This window comes from Enoplosus armatus, chromosome 2 (genome assembly GCF_043641665.1).
Source record: "Enoplosus armatus isolate fEnoArm2 chromosome 2, fEnoArm2.hap1, whole genome shotgun sequence".
NCBI lineage: Eukaryota > Metazoa > Chordata > Actinopteri > Centrarchiformes > Enoplosidae > Enoplosus > Enoplosus armatus.
This window is the reverse complement of record NC_092181.1, coordinates 4,132,417-4,152,184: the sequence shown is the minus strand read 5'-3', so window position 1 is coordinate 4,152,184 and position 19,768 is coordinate 4,132,417. Positions and strand designations below refer to the sequence as shown.

Here is a 19,768-nt window from a genome sequence, read left to right as displayed (position 1 = left end):
GAACCATAAGAACTTGTAAATACACTCAGCCGTACACATTGTTAAAATCAGGCTGACAGCTGGGTTCTCATAGGAAGAACGCCCATCTAACATTTAATAAGGCAGCTGGAACAACGTCCCTATGATGTTCACAAAGTGGCCTCAAAAACTGCCTCTTCATGCTTAGTCAGCTTGCCAAGGAATTGTGCTAATGAACATCCCAGTAGCCACCCAGCTAAGCGTCGCTGCTAGTGCCATGCAGCAGAGCTGCGTACGCAACCCACTGCGTCTCGTTCTCCGCGCAGCCCATTTGTGGGTGTAGTAACTGTAAAATGAGGCCCACATCAAGGGACAGTCACAAAGCAATGTGTTTTACGAGCCTCAGCTGGAGGAAACACCCCAGAGTGATGACAACAAGTGTGAGCCCAGCTATGACCACAAAACTAATAAAGCTACGCTGGCTAACGTCACACAGGAAAACCCTCACAAGTGGTCTGAGAGGACCTGCTAGCCTACAATTTTGAAGGGTGGCGGAGAGCAGGGGGAGGTAATAGTGCACCAACAGCAAAGGTGTATCCACTTACACCTGTAAGGATCTATGGGGGTAAAAAAAAAGCGACACTTGAGCCTTGTAAGGTGGAAATGAGTTATATAAGCAGGATTAAAGCTTCTTCTGTTTGTCAGAGGAATGTGAGCACTGGACTGTCCACATTCCTTCCTTTTTATGAAGACAGAAGGAATGATGAAAGAAACACAGCAGAAAAAGATCTGGTGAAATTGGATTCCAGGAAGAGAAGTAAGAGCGGCTAAATGCCCTTTATGTCCAGTTATTTAAATATGGAAATAAATGAATATGTGTGGAAATGTAATATGTGGTGAACATATGTCCATGTCCCTGTTGCATACAAGTTTGTATTAAAGAGTAATAACACTCAGCGGCACAACTTAATCCTGTTCCTTTCTGCCCTCTGGATATTTTCACTGCTTCTCAGCACAGACATCATTTCTATTCCAAAGCTTGAATCTTAGGAACTGAGGCCAACAGTGACAGCCACAAACTGACGGTTCACCGGTTTATTTCACTGGAATAGCTGCCATTTTTCTTTTGATTTCACCCTTCAACGCCTTTGTGGCACTGGCGTACATTTTTAACTTACAGTAGACCTCAACAGACCAGAACGCATTGCAGACATCCAACATGTTGTGTTATGACTAAGGCGTGCAACTAACTTTTCTCAACTGGATGAGCTCGTTCTGTCGTGCTCCGATCATGCACCCACCACTGCTCTCTACACCTACTGTATTTATAACTCACAGCTGAATGCTACAAGTAAACATCGGCTCTCCAAAGGGCATTCTGGGAAATGTAGTTCATCTCTAACTGAGGTGAAAAATTGTTTTAGACATTATATTTCAGCAGATCATATTATACAGGCATGTTGTAGAGAAGCCCCAATGTCAAGTTAAAAAATATAGTTCAATTCTATGTTTTAACGTTTTTTTTATTTAGTATCAATTTAGTTGTCATCTGTCAAGCCCGAAGGGAAAATTGCAACAGTTTCACAACGTAATGTGCAGACTGCGGATGTCTAACGATGCCAGAGCATACAGGGGTGGATTTTCCTTGAAGAAATGTACAACTTAAGCAATGTTTGAGTTGTTTACAGCATCATGGTTGAGGGGTTAAGGGTTAGCATTCGTTGACTTTTCAGGTTCGAAAGAGGAAAATGTGTGTCATATAAATTCTCCAGTGGTCCTTCAGCACAGCTTGCTTCCCAATTCAGATACAACTGTATATTCAGCTACAAGAAACATATCAGTTTGTATCAACAGTTGTTTCCCGTTTTATATAAACCATCTTTTCATGTGAAATTGATTGAAAGCACCCTCCAATGTGGTTATTACAGAGCCCTGACAAACACATGTAATGGAGGCAGGATATTTTACAGCTGAAGAGTAAACATCATTTTTCTCAACAGACTTCACACCACCATCTGCTCCGCTGTGATAGGGTGCTCTGCCAACTCAGGTGCTGCAAAGTATTGTAAACAGTGGAGTCTGCGGGACAAACTATGATAACACTGTTTCTAAATGATCTCAAGTGCTTTTAACTGCATTATGTGCTACACGTTTTCTGTGAATATCAGCCACTACATGCACCAATACTGTCTGTGATCGAACAATTTTAGCCGCCAACACAGACCCAATATGTCTGTCTGATTCTACAACTTGTAGGTAAATATTGAATATGGGCACTGCTTAATGTGAGAAGGACATTCAATTACTGGTGTTATACCGTGTGAGACCATGTGGATTCATACTGCTGCGTTGAAAATAACTCCACAATGTTTGGCTAAGCTTTTACATCCACATAAACTGTGGGCTGCGTCTATGCCAAAAGTGATTTTCTTGGTATTCTCACAAACACCATTTTCAAAATGTTATAATACATTCTCAGGGGAGCTACAGCAATAACTTCCTCTGACTGTAGAAGACTGTCACCTCATGCAAACTGTCACCTCTTGCCGTCTGAGCAGCCGGAATCCAAAGGGAAAAATCTAAATACTGTAAATGTGGTGGATTTCCTTACCACATTTTGTACCAAATGTATGTATACTTTTTCACAGAGGCCGGGGCGGGGAGTGGTGGGAGCAGTGTCATCTCTACAGCACCAAACCACTTCCCTTGACGTGTCATTTCAACTGTGGCAGACTGGACACACCCTGTCATAACACTTCTCACTCTGGCCACCCAGTTTCACATCAACAGGTGTGTAAAAGCTGACTTAAAAAGTTACGAGCATCTTGTGACCAGACTCAAAGGTTTTCTAGGCATTAACAGACGTGTAGGATGACCTTATTATTCAAGAGTTAACTCTGGGATGGAGAACGCTCCATATCAGCAGGCCAACAAAACCTAAGATCGTTTACGCATCACGCATACTCATTAGTGTGCTGGGAAATTGTTTTGTCATTTCCCGTCTCCACAGCGAGGCCAGAGACTTGCACAACTACTGATTGAATGTCTTGCTCAAGGACACATCGGCAGGGCAAACTCGTGCTGACTCAGCGGCTTGGACCCAGGCTCATGCAGCTGGCAGACAGCCTCCCTGCACCCTTCTGCTGTGTGCAGAGGCTTTGATGCCATGTAGCAGGAAGGTGACCAAAGAGACTCTTGAATTTATGAAAAAAAAAAAGAAAAGAAAAGGATGCTGACCTCTGAATCCTGTCTGGATTGGTGTGTTTAAAAGGCGGGGTTTCGCTCCACAGCTTGTGACACTGCCAGCAGTTGACAACTGTCACTGTGACATGAAACACTTTGACAGCTGCAAACACCCACCTCTGGAAAGGCTAATTAAAATCAAATTAGTCTCCTGTGCACCTTAAAGGGATGAATTGGGAGCCATTAGCTGTTTTAATCCGAGTGCTAATTAACACAGTGAATGGTATAGCAGGGAGAAATAGAAAAAAACAAAACAACACTAACTGTATACTCGACATTGTTTGAGGTGGCAGAGGAGTGTCCACACTATACCTACAATATCAAAAATCCTTATCAAGACTGCAAGAACTGACTGTATTCTTTATTGAAATATCTGTTGATTACATTGTTTCCATTAAAAATGATGATGTCAAGTTGACATCACTATGACAACAAATAACTGGTTGGTTTTTCAACTTGATAAACGACTCAAATTAACACTGAACTATCAAACAAGACCACTGAAGCAGAGTTTTATATATAGTGTATATTATTATGGTGAGCCTGGGCCACATACTGAGACACACCAGGCTCCCTCCACTCTCTGCATGGTCAGCTATCACCGAGGGCCTTTTTGGAGCCTATGTTGATATAAGAGTGAGGACACCGACGGGTACTGAGCCTGTACATCCGATCGGTGTGCAATAACCTCACGGGGGAACTACTCACGGCAATGCCAAGCACCATTTGACGGCAGGTGAAGGAAAAGCCCGGTGCCTCGTGAGGAGCAGCTGCTGCTATGAAATGGATTCACTGCTGCTGTGAATAATCCATTTCACAGCAGTGTTGGCGTTTGCTCTCGAACTGAAACGCAGTCCGAATATAATGCAAACCACAAGCGGGGAAGGCCTCTGCACACTGAACCGCGACCCCCCGAGCCATGAACGCACTGTGAGCGACTTTGCTGTCGAATGAAATGGATCAACTTGCACAACATCCTCCGAGGCCATAGACCCTTTCTGCTGCTGTCCAATCCGATTGGAAGAGGCGGGGGGGGGGGGGGGGGGGACACAAGTGGAAATCGTTGAGCAGTAATAACACCTTTTTACCCTCCTCTGGCAGCTGATACAGTGTTGTACACCCACCCTGCGCCCACTCAGGGCACAAAGCTCTGCCATCTCCTGGAAAGCAGATGGACACTCGCCTCTTTCCCACCTCCAGGTGAGCTGCAGCGGGATCACCGGCCCACTGAGCAGCGTGCACACCCGGGGCTATGGCGCCTGGGCCGCCGGGGTACACGGTGGCCCTCCTTCCAGTCTCCCACTGCATCGCAAACCTCCACTAACTATGATACGATTCCTTCCTCCCAGTAGCTCCTAATCAACAGCCAAACGGCAATGCAGTGGCATATTTCTGCGTCAAATAATACCACACGTTCGCTTTACGTTCCTAATTGGGCTTTAAAACACAGCGAAACCTACGATGACAGGTAAGAAGAGGCTGTGCTGAGGCACGGAGCCCCACTGCGCAGCTATATCTCGGTCCACGCTCAATACCATGTAACGTGAACACCATTAAATATGCGTTATGTCACCGTAAAATGTAAATATCCACAAAACCACTGGTGCTTGTGTGAAAAAAAAATTTTGCTCGGCAGCCTCCGTTAACAGCAACGCTGCCATCTAAAAGCGCGATGCTGCAAACACTCCCTGCGTTGTTCATCCCCAGCCTGCTGCTGGGCCTTACGTTAACCTGCCCCGGTGAAATGTGTGTGTTGTTAGTGTCCAAACAGCTGATTTAAACGGAATATGCTCGGCGTTTTCCCCGGAGACAAAGCGCTGCGCAGGGATGGAGACTGAGAAAGCATAAATCCCACGGAGGACAACCGAAAGCTCAGGCTCGTCCGTGGCCATGACGTTGAGGTGGGGGGACACACACACACACACACACACATTTAAATGTCTTCTTTAAGCCGTTCAGCGGTGCTTACCTTCCCTCGCCTTCAGGAGAACCGTGTTGGCCACGATATTTTCAATCTCCATTGTCAGAATGTGAGTCTCGAGCAGTCGCGATACATTTCACTCAGCGGAAAAAGACGGTTTTTCGGATCAAACGTGCCGACGACGGTGAGGCTGCTGCACTCGCACAGGGCGAACGCGGCACTGGCGCATAGTAGGTGTTTAATAGTGGTCGTCGTTCCTCTCCATTGCAAGACGGGCTTTTTTTATTATCAAACCCTACCTACGGAGCTGTATGATTACGACGGGGGCTTGTTAGCATTCTCTGCCTGCCTTCCTTCCTGCTTCGGTTCCCTCCTCCTCCTCCTCCTCCTCCTCTTCTTCCTCCTCCTCCTCCTCCTCCTCGCCCCTCCTCTGCACAAACGAACCAGCGAGAGTAGGAGGGATCAATTTACAACCAGTGCAGCCGCACACACATTCGCACACAAGTCGCATTCATACATACTGTACGTGCATGCAATTTCCTCGGCTTAGTCTCCTGAAATTGCGGATGGTTTTGCCATTTATTGCGCGGCAGTTTTGGATTAAAACGTGCTTATGTGTGTGGTTTTCTACAAGTTTCCCCCAGGCATAATATTCTCCTCAACCACATGAGGGAGAGCCTACTGGAAACATCTAGAAAAGAGAGATGTTTCCTTTGAATAATCATTCTAAAAGTGCGCCTTATCCAAACATGAATGAACAGACAACTTTTTCCTCTCCGTGGTTTCCTGTTGCACACAGTTGTTTCATGTGCTGCTGGCTAATGTATTGTTAGGACACATGAATGCCATTGGCCACTGAGGCCCGATACAGACCTCGTATTGTGTGAACAATGGTGTGAGGGTTTTAAGTTGTTTATTATGCCGGGTCGTACAGCCTGGAGAAAAGAGATAAGATACTGGTTTTCTCCTCCTCACGGCCCAGCATGCCTCTGGGCTCTCTAATCTGGACCCACAATGTTTTGAGAAGAGCCGTGTGCCTGCAGAAAGAGAGGAGAGAAGCTGTGTGCCGCTGAAGATGATGTGGAAGTTGTAACTTTAAGGTTTTGAAAATGTTTAGAAAGGTGATAATTGAGGCTAAAGAGTAAATAACAGTCAACCTTTCATTTAGGGTCATAAAGGCATTACAGGGAGGCCTGAGGGTATCTGTGGAGCAGGGAATTCAAAGGTCAAAGGTCACCATCTTTCATCTTCACACCCTCACTGATTTCCTTAACACAGAATCTGTCAATCAAAACATGCTCTATCTCTTTCCATGTTTTGCTGTTGGACATGTGTACAAATAAAAAGAAGCAAGGAATTAAATAGAAAAATGACAAAGAGTTTTTTGTGAACTGGTGTGTGTGTGTGTGTGTGTGTGTGTGTGTGTGTGTGTGTGTGTGTGTGTGCGCTCAGACATTAACAATTAGTTTGTTCTCACACCACCCTTTAGACGTTATCACCGTTATTATTTCCCAGAGAAACAGGATACTGGTTTGGGGACAGAAACAACCGCAGTATCCACTGATATTATTAGTGATTATTACATGGGTTTAGGGAGGAGACCTGATCTCAGGTTAGCAATTCAATTGAGAGCCATAGAGGCCGAGATATCAAAGGTAAGGATCTGAGGAAGTATTATGATGCCTCAATCTATTGTTATTTTCTATTAAAGGTATTTTCCCCATCAGAGGCACAAGGTATGGATTCAACTTAGACAAGTAGGTACCGTTACTCATACTATAACTCCTCAGTCAGGATCACATCCGAGGGGATTCCCAGAGAAAGACACTGTATATCAACTTGATTGTAATTATTTCACCATTTCAATAGTACATTGTCCGGTCTGTCAGATCATGGTTTCTTCGTTGTCATTGTGGGGTTGTTGTTTATCTGGAACAACCAAAAAACACAATACCAGACAGATAGTACCTCAGATGGGCCATAGACTGTAGATTCAATGCTGCCACCTGGTGGTGATAATGCATAAATACAAAGGGACGTCACAGAGTGCCTTTTTTCCTTACATACACAAGTAGATAACAATGACAATATATACAGTATATATATATATATATATATATATATATATATATATATATATATATATATATATACAACCCTAACCTTATATATATATATATATATATATATATATATATATATATATATATATATGTAGAGAGAGAGAGAGAGATATGATAAATTTGTCCTATCATCTTAAATGGAAATACATGTGAAATTCACATTTTTACCACAATGATCTTGGGCGAGCGAGCATATTCTTCTCAAATTCACAAAGGAACTCAATTTGAGTAAGAGACGAAAATTGGTAATATTTACAAACAATGTGACATGTTCATGGCCTACATCAGGTCCACCATGTTCTAATACTCTGGGAGGTTCTTTGATCATAAAGGCAAATGCCTAATTGAGTCATATTTTCCACTACCTTTCAATATTCATCACTATCATTTCCAAATGTTGCTGGCCTGCCTCATTAAACCAGAGGTTCCTGAACTTGTTCATGCCAAGGATCCACTGACAGAGACCACAACACACCATTTCATAACATTTTTGTCCCGAGGAACCACATTTAGAGAATAATTTTGTAGTAAAGTAACACTGTACAGAATTATAAAAGTTCAGTACATGTTCCTCTGAACCCTATACAGTTTGAGATGGGGATGAAAGGAACAAAAGATGGATGGTAGTTGGTCCTGTTTTGTGTAAACGTTTAAATCAAGGGTTAGAGTCATTCACAAGCACATTTAGGACGATGCTTCAATTTGAAACAGTATGAATGGTTGCAGAGGTGGAATGTAACTAAGTACATATATTTAAGTACAATTTTGAGGTACTTGTACTTCACTTACTTTACTCCGCCTCAACATTAAAATGCTTCTTGCATATTAATATGTCAGTAGTAATAATCCAATAACCAGTGTCAGAATGTATAAGTAGCCTACATTTGTACAAGTATGGTGTATATTTTTATTTTCCATTTCTTATTTTTATATTTTGTACATACTTTTATTTCTAAATTGATGCTACTTTCTTCTCTTGAATGGGAGCACCAGTACTGTACAATTTCCCCCCGGGGATCAATAAAGTATTTCTGATTCTGATTCTGATGCTTAAGGACAATTTTGAGGTAGGCCTTTTACTTTTTACTTACTTACCTAGACTACTTTAAGAGGGAAATATTGTAATTGTACTATTGTACTCCACTACATTTATCTGACAGTTATAGTTACTAGTTGATTTTCAGATAAAGATTTTAAATGTAAAACTTACAGACTAAAATACCAAACTGTAGCCGGTTTTGTACAGGTGCAGTGCCGATTGTGAATGCTGGACTTTTACTTTGAAGTAAATGTTTTTATTGTGGTATTGCTGCCTACTTGAACTCACTTTTGAGGACTTACCTGAAAAAAACCTCTGAGAGTTTATTGTTTAATAGACTGCGGCCAGCAGCTGAAACACTGAGGTGTCTCTCTTTGATTATCAGCAGGTTTTCAAACGGTATTGTTGGACATGTGATTAAACACGCGGCTGTCTGCCTCTGTGTTGATGTCTGCTGTTTCCTGCCTCTGTGTGTGTTTTCACGTGACCACTCAGCGAGCCCGTGCGCTTCTGAGGCAGCGGCAGACTCTCTAAGCTAAAGGAAACAACGCAGTTTTGAGCTCAGTAGCTGCCAAATTATTTCAATACAGAAGAGTCATTTTCGAGGATGTTTTCACTCGGGGAGAAAATGGAGTTTCTCATAGGAAACCCCTTTTCAACGCCCGTCGGTCAAAGAATCGGTAAGTCGCAGCCGCCTTTGAAACTAACGTTATATACAGTAGGAATTGTTCGCCGCTGGATTCAATTTGACATTATTTAATTGAAATAATCAGTAACATGTTTCAGCATTTTCTGACCAAGCTGCCCTGGACGCAAAACAACTCAACACCGCGTTTAATCTTGCTTTTCATATTCTAAAATGTTTAATAATTAACTCCAAACTTGACAGAAACGTAAAAGGTATTTAGGGGTAATGACGCGGCAGAGGCGGGACTTATTCTCCTCAATCTTCCGTGCGATTGGTTGCTGCAAGTTAAGCGACAACTAATTTGGCGAATTAAGGAGGCACTGGATGGTTCCCCTCACTTCCTCAATCACTGATGCGTTTTTCGGGCTACAGTTTCACACCTTATGCTGTAAGTGTTACTGACCCTCTTCAACAAGCGTATGTCATTTTACACAACTTTTTAAGGCGGCAGGGTTTCCTCACAATGGCGGCAGGTTGCTTCTTTTTGCCAGACCACTGAAAGGCCAGCACATCCACAAAAGGCCTGATGCCAGCTGTTGATGCCTGGAAAGATGTGTAATCACGACAGTCATGAGTAGTGAGAAAATGTTCCACACCCGTCTCAAGCCTTCCTTCCTCTTATCTCACCCTCTCACTTTCTCACACATAAATGTCAGAGAGGCTTCAGCTATCTCTGAGGCGAACAGAAGCAGCTGACAGTCACATGAAGTGGAGGGAGCTAGGGAAGGAGGAGGAGGAGGGGGGGGTTGGAGGAGTGTTGGGGGGTTTTGGTGGAAAGGAATGAAGGAGATTTAGAGACTTATGAGGAGCCCGTGAGGGGTGCAGTGCAAAGAAAGCTGCCTTTGATTGCTAAATAGTTTGGAGGGAAATACACATTTCAGCTGGAAACCCATTTTCTCAGCTTATTACTATATACAATGAGTTCCTATAAAAACAATGTTATTTGGTGGATACCACTTACTTCACATGAGAGATTTCAGTATTTTTGCCTTGAGCTTTTCTCGCTCGTTTAAAGGGAGTGAGGCCTTGTTGGATTAAAGTGATGGCAGGTATTTCCACCAACCAATCAGAATCATTATTTGATGACAGCTGTGGGTTTGTTTGCTTATGCTGCAGGAGAGAGGCCATTTTCAGGCAAATCCCATCCAACCGCATCCTCACAGTCCTCAAGAAGCAGATTTGATTGTTAAATCAGAATCAGAATTGCATTTATTGCCAAGTAAGTTTTCACATACGAGGAACTTGCTTTGGTATTATGGGGCACAACAATAAACATGGTAAGAGAAAATAAAAAAGAAACAAGTACTACAAAAGTCAAGAAATATGAATAGAAAAAATGGACAATAAAATGAAAAGAAATGTTATAAAAATGATTAAAGAGTTTTAAGAGAATTAAAGAGCTCTACGGATGGTGCAGGAATGTGCACAATATTTACCGAGGAATCAGCAAAAATTTATATATAATATAATTCAATAAGGAATATGTAATGTGCAGAGATACTTGTCCAAATGATGTGTGTAATATAGACAGACAGGTGCGGAGACTGTACGTTAATGTAACTTGTAGTGTCTATGGGAGTGTAGGGGTCCCTGGCCTTGTTGATGAGGCCAGCTGCAGACGGAAAGAAAGTGCTCTTATGGTGTGAGGTTTTAGTCCTGGAGGGTGTTTGTGAAACAGTTTGTGTCCAGGGTGGGAGGGGTCAGCCACAAGCTTCCCTGCTTGCGGCACATTTTTAACAGCCTGCTTTAAGTCTATGGATAATGGATAATGGATCAAATCTCAATGGATCAAATGACTGTGTGTAATATAAAAGGTGTCTCTTGGAGTGATAAACCCACAGAGAATTATCATCAGACTCTGTGGTACCACTCAGCTCTATGTGGTGTTCTATCATCTTTCAGCTCATTGTTTTGTCTTTTTACGGCCCACTTTACCATTTTGGTACACTCTTAGTGCTCATAGTGTAGTATCGGCCACAGCAGGCAGCTATTTTCAGCAAAAAAGCTCTAAAAACTGACTGTACAGCACCTGCTCAGCACCAAACGGCAGACAGACAAAGTTAGCGTCTAGCTTGAGAACAGAGTGGAGCATTTAGCAGCTAAAGAGACAGATATTTCTCTCAGGAGTTTGCCAAGACCAAACCAGAGCCAAGATTATTAGACTTACATTTGTCAGATGGCCAGAAACACAACTCGACATGAATAATGATATTGCTCTGTGTCTGCTGGATGTGTCAACCGTTACTAACACCTTAACCACAACAAGTTATAAGGTGATAATATGTTCATGTTGTGTTTACAGCCTGTTGCAACACTAATAGTTTGAAGTCAAATTGCCAGGAGTGAAACCTCAAGTATCAACACTGTGTACAGTGTAGACTTTCCTCTTTAGATCCATGGATACAAAGAAAACAGTCAACCTTTAAAACCTACCGTTTAAAGGCTGACCCAGAAATGATCATGTGGTGATCGCCTTTCCTATATGAATGTATCCACGTGTGGGCAACATGCCTTATTTATTGCCTTTACATTTTTGTCTTTTCTTGTGGTGTTTTATAAATGTGAATCATGCTACCCATTTTTGTCTGAAAAGACCAGCTAGAAATGACCAGCGTGACTTCCCATTATGTTGCAGATATTGTGATATCACAAGAAAGTCTTCTGGTTACTGCAACATTTATCTATTCCATCTCAGTATTACGGCGTGGCTGTAACTTCACCTGACTGCCTCTCTTTTGACAGAGCGAGCGACCAGCGGCTCTCTGCAGTCAGAGGACTGGGGGCTCAACATGGAGATATGTGACATCATCAACGAGACGGATGAGGGGTAGGGTCATAAGTAACATGATTTCATTGAGAAACCACAAACTGTCCCCATCTGGTGCATATTGCCCCCCCTCTCTGACTAATTAGTACACTGTATGTAGGTCTCCATGTTTTATTTTTGTATAATTTTTACTGTCACTTACTTACTTTTTTTCACATTTTAAATACCAAGATGGACAAACAATCTGATCATCTGGTGCAAATGTGTTTTTATTCTTCCCAGGCCAAGAGATGCAGTCAAAGCTATTAAAAAGAGAATCGTAGGAAACAAGAACTTCAGAGAGATCATGTTGGCTCTCACTGTGAGTAATCATCTGTGGGTCACTGCATGTAAAAGTTTTATTCAGTCTTTCATGAGTTGAGGAATGCAGGGTGTGACCCTTGCCCTGATTGGCCGGTGGCCTAGAGGGGATGGTTTCAGTGTGTAATGCTTACGCAAGCGGCTAAATCAACATTGACTTCTTGAGAAAAAGCTTTATTTTGGAGCAACTTGAATCACAGAGTGAATTACATTTACTTTTTTTTTTATTTTGTGGACTATATCACTGGTCTCACACAGGTTCTTGAAGCCTGTGTGAAGAACTGCGGCCATCGCTTCCACGTTCTGGTGGCATCGAGGGAGTTTGTTGAGGGAGTTTTGGTCCGTTCCATTCTGCCCAAATACAACCCCCCCACTGCCCTCCATGACAGGGTGCTCAGCCTCGTACAGGTATGCGCTTGCTCCTACAGAGCGCAGTATGATAGAAACTAAAGTTTCCATTATCGATTAATCTGCTGGTTATTTTAATCGATTAATCATATCTATAGAATGCCAGAAAATAGCAGAAAAATCCACTTGACATTTACCAAAACTTTCAAATTGCTTGTTTTGCCTGACCAACAGTCCTAAATCCAAATATATTCAATTTAGCACCATAGAAGAGGAGGAAAATATTCACATTTGAGAGTCTGGAACCGATGATTTTAAAAAATCAACTGAAACAATGAATTGATGATTGAAATGGTTGTAGATCAATTTTCCGTTGATCATTTCAGCTCTAGTCTGTACTGATTTTGCTTGCTTTAAGTGGTCTGACAGTGTCTTCACCTGTATTGTGAGAGATTTCAGTGGTGTGGTGACATCCCACTGCTTTTAAAGTTTACTTAAGTTGGACTACAGACCCGTTCAGTACTGTTATCTTTAGTGTTCTTTGTGATTTAAATATCTTCAAACATTCCTATGCTGCATGGTCATAGCCAGTTTGGTGTAACCGCAGACTAGCAGAATTGATAACATTAGATAGAGTCAGGCCTGTAAATGCTGAAGGACCTTTTCTGTTGCTGTTCTTGTCTTCTTGTTCTTTTCACATGTAATCTTTGTTTTGGCTTGTGCACTGTGTTATTGAACACTGATTCACATTGTATTTCGTCATATGTTCTCCCTCCCACCCTCAGTCGTGGGCTGATGCGTTTCGTAGCTCTCCCTCCCTGGCGGGGGTGGTATATGTATATGACGACTTGAGGAGACGTGGTCTGGAGTTCCCCATGACAGACCTGGATGCTCTGTCCCCCATCCACACGCCAAATAGGGTGAGACTGTCTGCAAAGTGAAAATAACACACCAGATCAAATGCATGTATAGATATCTCTGTACCACTCTGACAAATTTCCCTGCTGCCTTCATCTTGCAGAGTATCCCGGAAAACGGGACTCCTGAGACGACCCCTGTCGTCGCTCCCTCACATCAGTCACAAGCACCTTCCAGTGTTCCCACTCCGAATACTTCACCACCAGTCCAGCCCAGTGAGGGCCCAGCCTCCCTCTCTGGAGAACAGGTACCACTGCCTAAGGACACCTGTTAGTCAGTGACTACATAGAGACTGTTATAGACTTGTATTATTTATTATTAGTGATATTTATAGACTCAAGATCAATTTGTTTTCACTTTAACATTAAAGAACCTTTTGATTTTCAGTGTCAAAAATCCTAATTACACCTATCAGTAACTTTAATCAGGTCTGTGGTTCCCAAACTGGGCAGTGAGCCATTTCAGGGCACACATGACCGGGGTAAAAATGTGGAGTGAAACTGAAGTTGAACAGACCCTGGTCAGAGGTGACATTTTGACTTGCAAAGTACAGGTGTAACTAATAACATTGTTAATTGCTGGAGCAGTGGCATCGTTAATGTTATTAGTTCCACTTGTTCCTGCTAATTACTAAAATATAACTGTATTGCAGGAGTCACAGGCTGTTTCTATGTAGCTGTGGCTGCTCATATTGGTCCATGTCACCTTCACTTCACTCTAACATTAGCAGTCAGCAACAAAATGACAATAAAATAAACTTCAAAAACTAAAAATTTCAAACAATTATTTCTTCTCCAGGAACAGAAGCTGCGAAGTGAGCTGGCACTGGTGAAGGGAAATCTCACTGTGATGTCAGAAATGCTGAATGAGTTAATACCTGGACACACCCAGCAAGATGACACAGAGCTGCTACAGGTGTGTGTGTGTGTGTGTGTGTGTGTGTCAGAATTGTCCACAGCAGTCTTTTCTGGTCGTACTTGGCGAGTGAAAAGTAGGGAAATGTATCATCACTATCATGTTGTTGATGTCAAAGAATTCTGGGAAATGTAGGAAACCAGTGATTGGTGTAAAAGTAGATGAAGCTGGATGAAGAAAATTGGGCACAACAGAGAAGTAAATTACATTTGATTATTATATAATATAATCCCTCTCTCCTCCTCTGTCCAAGCAGCAGCTGTACTCAGTGTGTAAGAGCATGCAGACTCGAGTGGTGGAGCTCATCCCCCAGCTGCTGGACGAAGGATTTATTGAGGAGCTGCTCGTGGTCAACGATGACCTCAACAACGCCTTCATCCGCTATGAGAGGTGTGCTGCAGCCCAGCTTTGTGTTTTGGATTATATTTATGAGAAAATGTTAGTTTTTAAGAGTGGTGTGTTTCTTACTTGAGGCTAATTTCATTACTCATTGTATTGTTGTTGTGTTTTAGGTTTGACAGACTGAACAAGGCACAGATTACAATTACTCAAACGGTAAGAAAGATCTTGACTCTCTCTTTTGTTTGAAATAATTAATGCAGTACTGTATGCGTCAGAAAACTGTGGGGTGTAAAGGCTTTTCCTCTTCATTTCTGCTATAAGAATACACTCAGACACGAGGTGCCACTCTGTTGTGTCCTCATTCTAGCAGAGCTCTGCCACAAGCCCGAGCCTCATCGACCTCAGCCCTGAGCCTTCAACTCTCAGCCAACCTGCTGTCATCGCCGCAACCAGCCAACCAGCAGTCAGCACCTGGGCCAATCAACGACAATCGCCCAACCACAGTGAGTAGACTTTGTATAACTTCTGCTTCGTATGTGCACTGCAACACCAAATCCATATGTAATCCATACGTATAATGTTCTTGAAACTAAAGTCTTGCTCTTTCCATAAATAACAAATAATGACATTTTGGGACAAAAATATAGTATTTTATTCATGATTGTGGCTTTATTATTAAATATGTGGTGCTACATGAATTTAGATACCAAGATGGAAGAAGTTGCTTTTCATTCAGTTGTGACTTCATAAGTTAACCCTCTGTCTTGCAGAGGAGGAGGAGGAGGAGTTTGACATGTTTGCCCAAACGAGAAGCAGCTCCCTGGCTGAGCAGAGGAAAAGGTTAGTGGTGCTAACTGGTGACAGAGAGACACACATCATATCATGATACATGCTGTCACTACATGCGTTGTGTCGTGCAGTACTGGCTATAAGTGATGAAAATGCTTCATCTCTTGTCGTGACTGTAGCCTGCCGTAGTAGCCTTAGGGCAAGCTGTAACTCGATTAACATTACATATATCAGTTGGCAATTTGGATTTTGCAACTGCATCACAAACGAAAAGGTCCTTTCTCAATAAGAAGTAAAAGACAGCCAGTCTGGGGCACCCCTTTGCCTAATAGTTACAGTGTATGATTTGCATAATTGCAACGTCCACGGTTTGATCTTTAAAAGAATGGACAGCTGCTCGTCCCTCTACATCACTGTTACGATTGATAATCCATAGTGATCAGTTCTTGCGCACAACTATGTCTCTGTATGGTCTGTTAAAGCTGGATTTCATATAGCCTACATTACATCACAGCTTTACATGACAACCCTTCCCCAGTGTCAGGTATGAGGACCCAGGAGCCGTGGAGGGCCTTGCTGGAGCTCTGGATACGAGGTTGCAGGTCACAGGAGGGGTGTGTATACCACCATAACAGAGAAATGGTTTCAAACAAACAAACAAATTTCCTGTGAAATAGTAGTACAAAGTGTAGTGCTAATTGTGTAAATACAGTTAAAACACAGTCACCTTATCCCTCTCTTGATTACTTTTCCTCGTAGGTGCCACCAGCGAAAAATGCTCTGCGTAACGATATTGACAAGTGGTTATCTTGTGATACGGTAAGAGAAAACATGTCATTCCATATACTCTTCTTTTTAGATATAAACAATGTGATGTGTGATAAAGTACAACATGATGTCTTTGTGTTTTATTGTGTTTGGAAATGCAGGAAGACCAGTCTTCAGTTAGTGAAGGAGTGTCCAGTGAAGGTGTGTTTTGCTCTCTACTGGTTGCTGCCATTTTAGTGTAAAAACAATGTTTCATAATAAGGCTTACTTCCTGTGTGTTCACGTGTCCACACGTCCTCCAACTATAACTCTCCCCTTCAGACTTTGATAAGTTTCTGGAAGATCGGGCGAAAGAGGCAGACCACGGCACCCAGGCAATCCGCAGCGTGCCATCCTCCACATCCAGACAGCCGGCACAATCTACCCGGCAACAGGACAGATCACATGACCAGCTTTTTTCACTTTGAGTTTGGGGACAAACAAGAGAAGTGGGTGGATGTTAAGGTCAATATATACACACCATCACATTGAAATATACCTGCAATCTGTCACATGCTGTGCCAAGTCAGATTTTCTCTGAAAGCACACACAATAAGATCTGACACTACAGAACTGCTGCCTAATCAACTCATTGCATAAATGCAGTATTTTGTAGTTAATTCTGCTGTTTATTATCGTTATGTAACTTTATGTGACTGTATTTATGAAATGTGTCATTATAATGTTGATGTAAACAAAAACTTCAATTCGAACAAGTGTTTACAGCTCAGTACAATGTTGAAGATATATTTGATATTACGCCATTGTGTGCCTTTGACCCAGACAACTGATTTTGTGTGGATGAGAATAAATGGGACACTGTCCTGCAAACATGTTGCATCTGTCCTTTTCTGCTATGTCATTATCTAAGCTGCCATGAGGGGAATTTTCCCTTGAAGCCCGCTTTCTGACTGATCTAAGTGCAGTCTTTATGTGAGAGAGCTGTTATTTTTGAAGATCTTGTGTCCGAGGTCGCTGACGCAGCTCCACCAAATCGAGGTCAAATTATTGAATTCTGGGAAACATGTAGAACTACCTCATACCAATGTCTCCTTGGTGGTGCTCAATTACTGTCTTTACTTGAATTCAGCACACGTAGGAATGGGTTAAAATTTGAGTAAATCTGGTAAATTGTGGTCAACACATGAAGCCAAACTAAAGCTTCTCAGATTTGTCCCGTGTGTTTGCATTGAAGTTAGCCAAAACATCAGAGCCTTGAATAAGAAGTGGGAGCTCAGGTGTGCTCTGGCCATACTCAATAATATGCTGCTGTTTGTGTGATAAGGCACTAATTACAGTATGTTATTGATTAAGAGCTCAAGGATGTCTGGCGTTAGGTACACGGAGTCCCTGAAGCACCCAGAGGAGAACCCACAACTGAACGGGTGAAAAGGAAGACAAGAGGAGCAGTTTCTCACTCCTCCGTTCTACCATCCACACCTCAGACAATGCCTAGACCGTTCAACTGTGGAGTCTCTCTCTGCTGGATTTCTGTGTCTGTCCTTCTGTGTGGATCTGCAGCATTTACTTCTAACATTACAACCCAGACCCAGCTTCTAAATGTGAGTGTTGTTCAAGGCAAGGAGGACACAGGCTTGGATTCGCCATTTCTTCAGCTGAGAGCCAGTCTACTGTCCTACTCGCAGCCAATCCGCCCATACACCCTGCTGACAAATGCTGAAGACTACCACTACATGCCCAAACCCAGACATCGCCGCCCTTCTCGCCTCCTGCGTCTTCTGGGATCCTCTTTTGACCTGTTTTGGATGTCCATAGAGCGGCCGTCTGAAGCCTCTTGGGGTCACGGTGATGGTCAACCTTTGTTGCGTGGTCACTCACTGCCTGCCAAGTTACCCAACTACACCCCTCCCAGAGAGAATGTTAACCTGAGTGCTGCTCCACAGCTGAGAGAGGCTGCAGCAAACCATCGGCAGAAGCTGGAGAGGGAAGCTGCGGACCTGGACCTCGGCTCTCTGCCTTCTCATGTTGCCAGTTCAGTCAGAGACTGGTTAGTGCGCTCAGCCACTTGTGGATTAAGCTACCAATGGGTGGATCTGGGTCCGGCTTTCTGGCCGCGCTGGCTGCGGCAGACCGATTGCGAAAGATCAGGCGGAGTGCAAAGTTGCTCCTTTCCTGTTGGGATGGAGTGTGTGCGAGCTCAGACGACTCACTTAGAGATTCTGGCTTGGCACTGCTTGGAAATTGGAGAGGGAGGCGATGGCAGAACTGAGATGGGGACAGGTGAAGTCATGAAAAGGTGTATATGGAGGCAAGTGCCTTATCCTGTGGTCACAGCATGTACATGTTCATGTAAATGAATGTTTTTGTCATCGAGGTCTAAAATGTTCAGTCCTCATCTCTAGCTGGGTTTCTACATGCATATATATTTTATACTGCCATTGAGTTGATGCTATTGATGAAATCAAAATTGTGTTGACTGATTTTCCAAATCTAATTATAGCTGCTTTTAAGCACTCAGTAAGTCATTGAATGCACTTAATGTTACTGTCTTTGAGCAGAATTTAATAAAAATATTTTCTCCTGATATATTGATAAATTGTTAAATTATTTATCTGTGAAAGTTTTTTCAGCAACAATACTCTTTTCCAGAGACACTCTGATTGACAACCAGGGAGTTGACAGTGTGTCATAGTCCTGGGGTTTAAAAATGAAAAAAATTTGGTCACAAGCTTGCCTCCCTAAAGGTCAAGTAAATGTCTGGTTGGTGCAGCTCTATGGTCCCATATTTCTTGTGGGTTGTGCTATATGGTGTAGGAAATCCATGTATGAGTTGTGTTTTCAGCAGTGTTTTCAGTACCCTGCAGACTTTCGCCTCTATTTTTTCCCTTTTTTTGATAAGCACAGGTACATAGGGTGTGATATACAATTTTATATTGAACATCATTACACATTACAACATTAAAATGTCAATGTAAAATTGAGAAATTATCCTGTTGGGCCATTCTGAGAGTGTGATGACAATTTTTTTTGTATTTATAATGGTATGCAGAAGAAACTGGTGGCCATCAGAGATGGGAGACCCTGGGTTTAATACACGGGAAGCTGGTGTGAATAGTCCCAATTTTTCATAGTCATAAAACTGTATCTGCTGTCTTTCTCATATAATATGAATAAAGCCACAGGCTGAAGTTAAGATGGAGTCTATTTAATCATTATTGCTGTACACGATGATTCCTATTAAAACTGTTCAAAATAGATGTCCTGTGTTTTTCATTTCATTTGTGAGTTGTGTTTGGAATAAATGAAGATATCACTTGAATGTGTTTCTGTATTTAAACGTTTCCAAAATATGTGGCAGCTGTACTGTAACTACACTTTACTGACATTACCATTAGCCAAGAAAGCTTATTTAAACCAAACATAATTTGAACTCTATCAGATATGACAGATGTGTTACCAATACAGTGTTAGTTATAACCAAATAAACTAATGTGTCACAGCCATAATCATAACAGCCAAAGCAGCCATGGCTACAGTCACAATCACAGCAACAGCCAAAGCTCTGTCATCCTCTGGCTGAAGTCATGAG

At 42.5% G+C, this 19,768-nt stretch overlaps 3 protein-coding genes across 4 annotated transcripts in view; 2 read left to right on the top strand and 1 right to left on the bottom strand.

Moving 5' to 3' along the window:
- The window catches only part of grk4 (G protein-coupled receptor kinase 4), a 38,685-nt gene extending 33,221 nt beyond the window's left edge, over positions 1 to 5,464 (bottom strand). For both annotated transcript variants that reach the window (XM_070926464.1, XM_070926463.1), the window contains exon 1: positions 5,171 to 5,464. In XM_070926464.1, the coding sequence (XP_070782565.1) occupies positions 5,171 to 5,222 (52 nt within the window). In that variant the 5' untranslated portion in view covers positions 5,223 to 5,464. The remainder of the gene's footprint in view (positions 1 to 5,170) is intronic.
- Positions 5,465 to 8,815: 3,351 nt separating this feature from the next.
- On the top strand, positions 8,816 to 17,056 carry LOC139292278 (target of Myb1 membrane trafficking protein-like). The gene is made up of 15 exons (XM_070914557.1): positions 8,816 to 8,964; positions 11,715 to 11,799; positions 12,022 to 12,100; positions 12,358 to 12,507; positions 13,233 to 13,367; positions 13,469 to 13,612; positions 14,164 to 14,280; positions 14,537 to 14,670; positions 14,793 to 14,835; positions 14,993 to 15,125; positions 15,393 to 15,462; positions 15,950 to 16,025; positions 16,171 to 16,230; positions 16,341 to 16,380; positions 16,501 to 17,056. Exons 1-15 carry the CDS (start codon positions 8,892 to 8,894, stop codon positions 16,644 to 16,646), a joined length of 1,485 nt encoding a protein of 494 aa, XP_070770658.1. The 5' UTR covers positions 8,816 to 8,891; the 3' UTR covers positions 16,647 to 17,056.
- Positions 17,057 to 17,666: 610 nt separating this feature from the next.
- Positions 17,667 to 18,580, top strand: LOC139303502 (noggin-2-like). The gene has a single exon (XM_070927348.1). The coding sequence runs from the start codon at positions 17,667 to 17,669 to the stop codon at positions 18,534 to 18,536; it is 870 nt and encodes a 289-aa protein (XP_070783449.1). The 3' UTR covers positions 18,537 to 18,580.
- The last annotated feature ends 1,188 nt before the right edge of the window (positions 18,581 to 19,768 follow it).

What these genes read in the sequence shown, in the direction of transcription:
- LOC139292278 (XM_070914557.1), top strand. Translation starts at nt 8,892, where the DNA reads ATGTTTTCACTCGGGGAGAAAATGGAGTTTCTCATAGGAAACCCCTTT. An exon ending in CCTCCCTCTCTGGAGAACAG is followed by an intron (nt 13,613 to 14,163) that starts GTACCACTGCCT and finishes TTTCTTCTCCAG; the next exon opens with GAACAGAAGCTGCGAAGTGA. An exon ending in AGTGGTTATCTTGTGATACG is followed by an intron (nt 16,231 to 16,340) that starts GTAAGAGAAAAC and finishes TTGGAAATGCAG; the next exon opens with GAAGACCAGTCTTCAGTTAG.
- LOC139303502 (XM_070927348.1), top strand. Translation starts at nt 17,667, where the DNA reads ATGCCTAGACCGTTCAACTGTGGAGTCTCTCTCTGCTGGATTTCTGTG.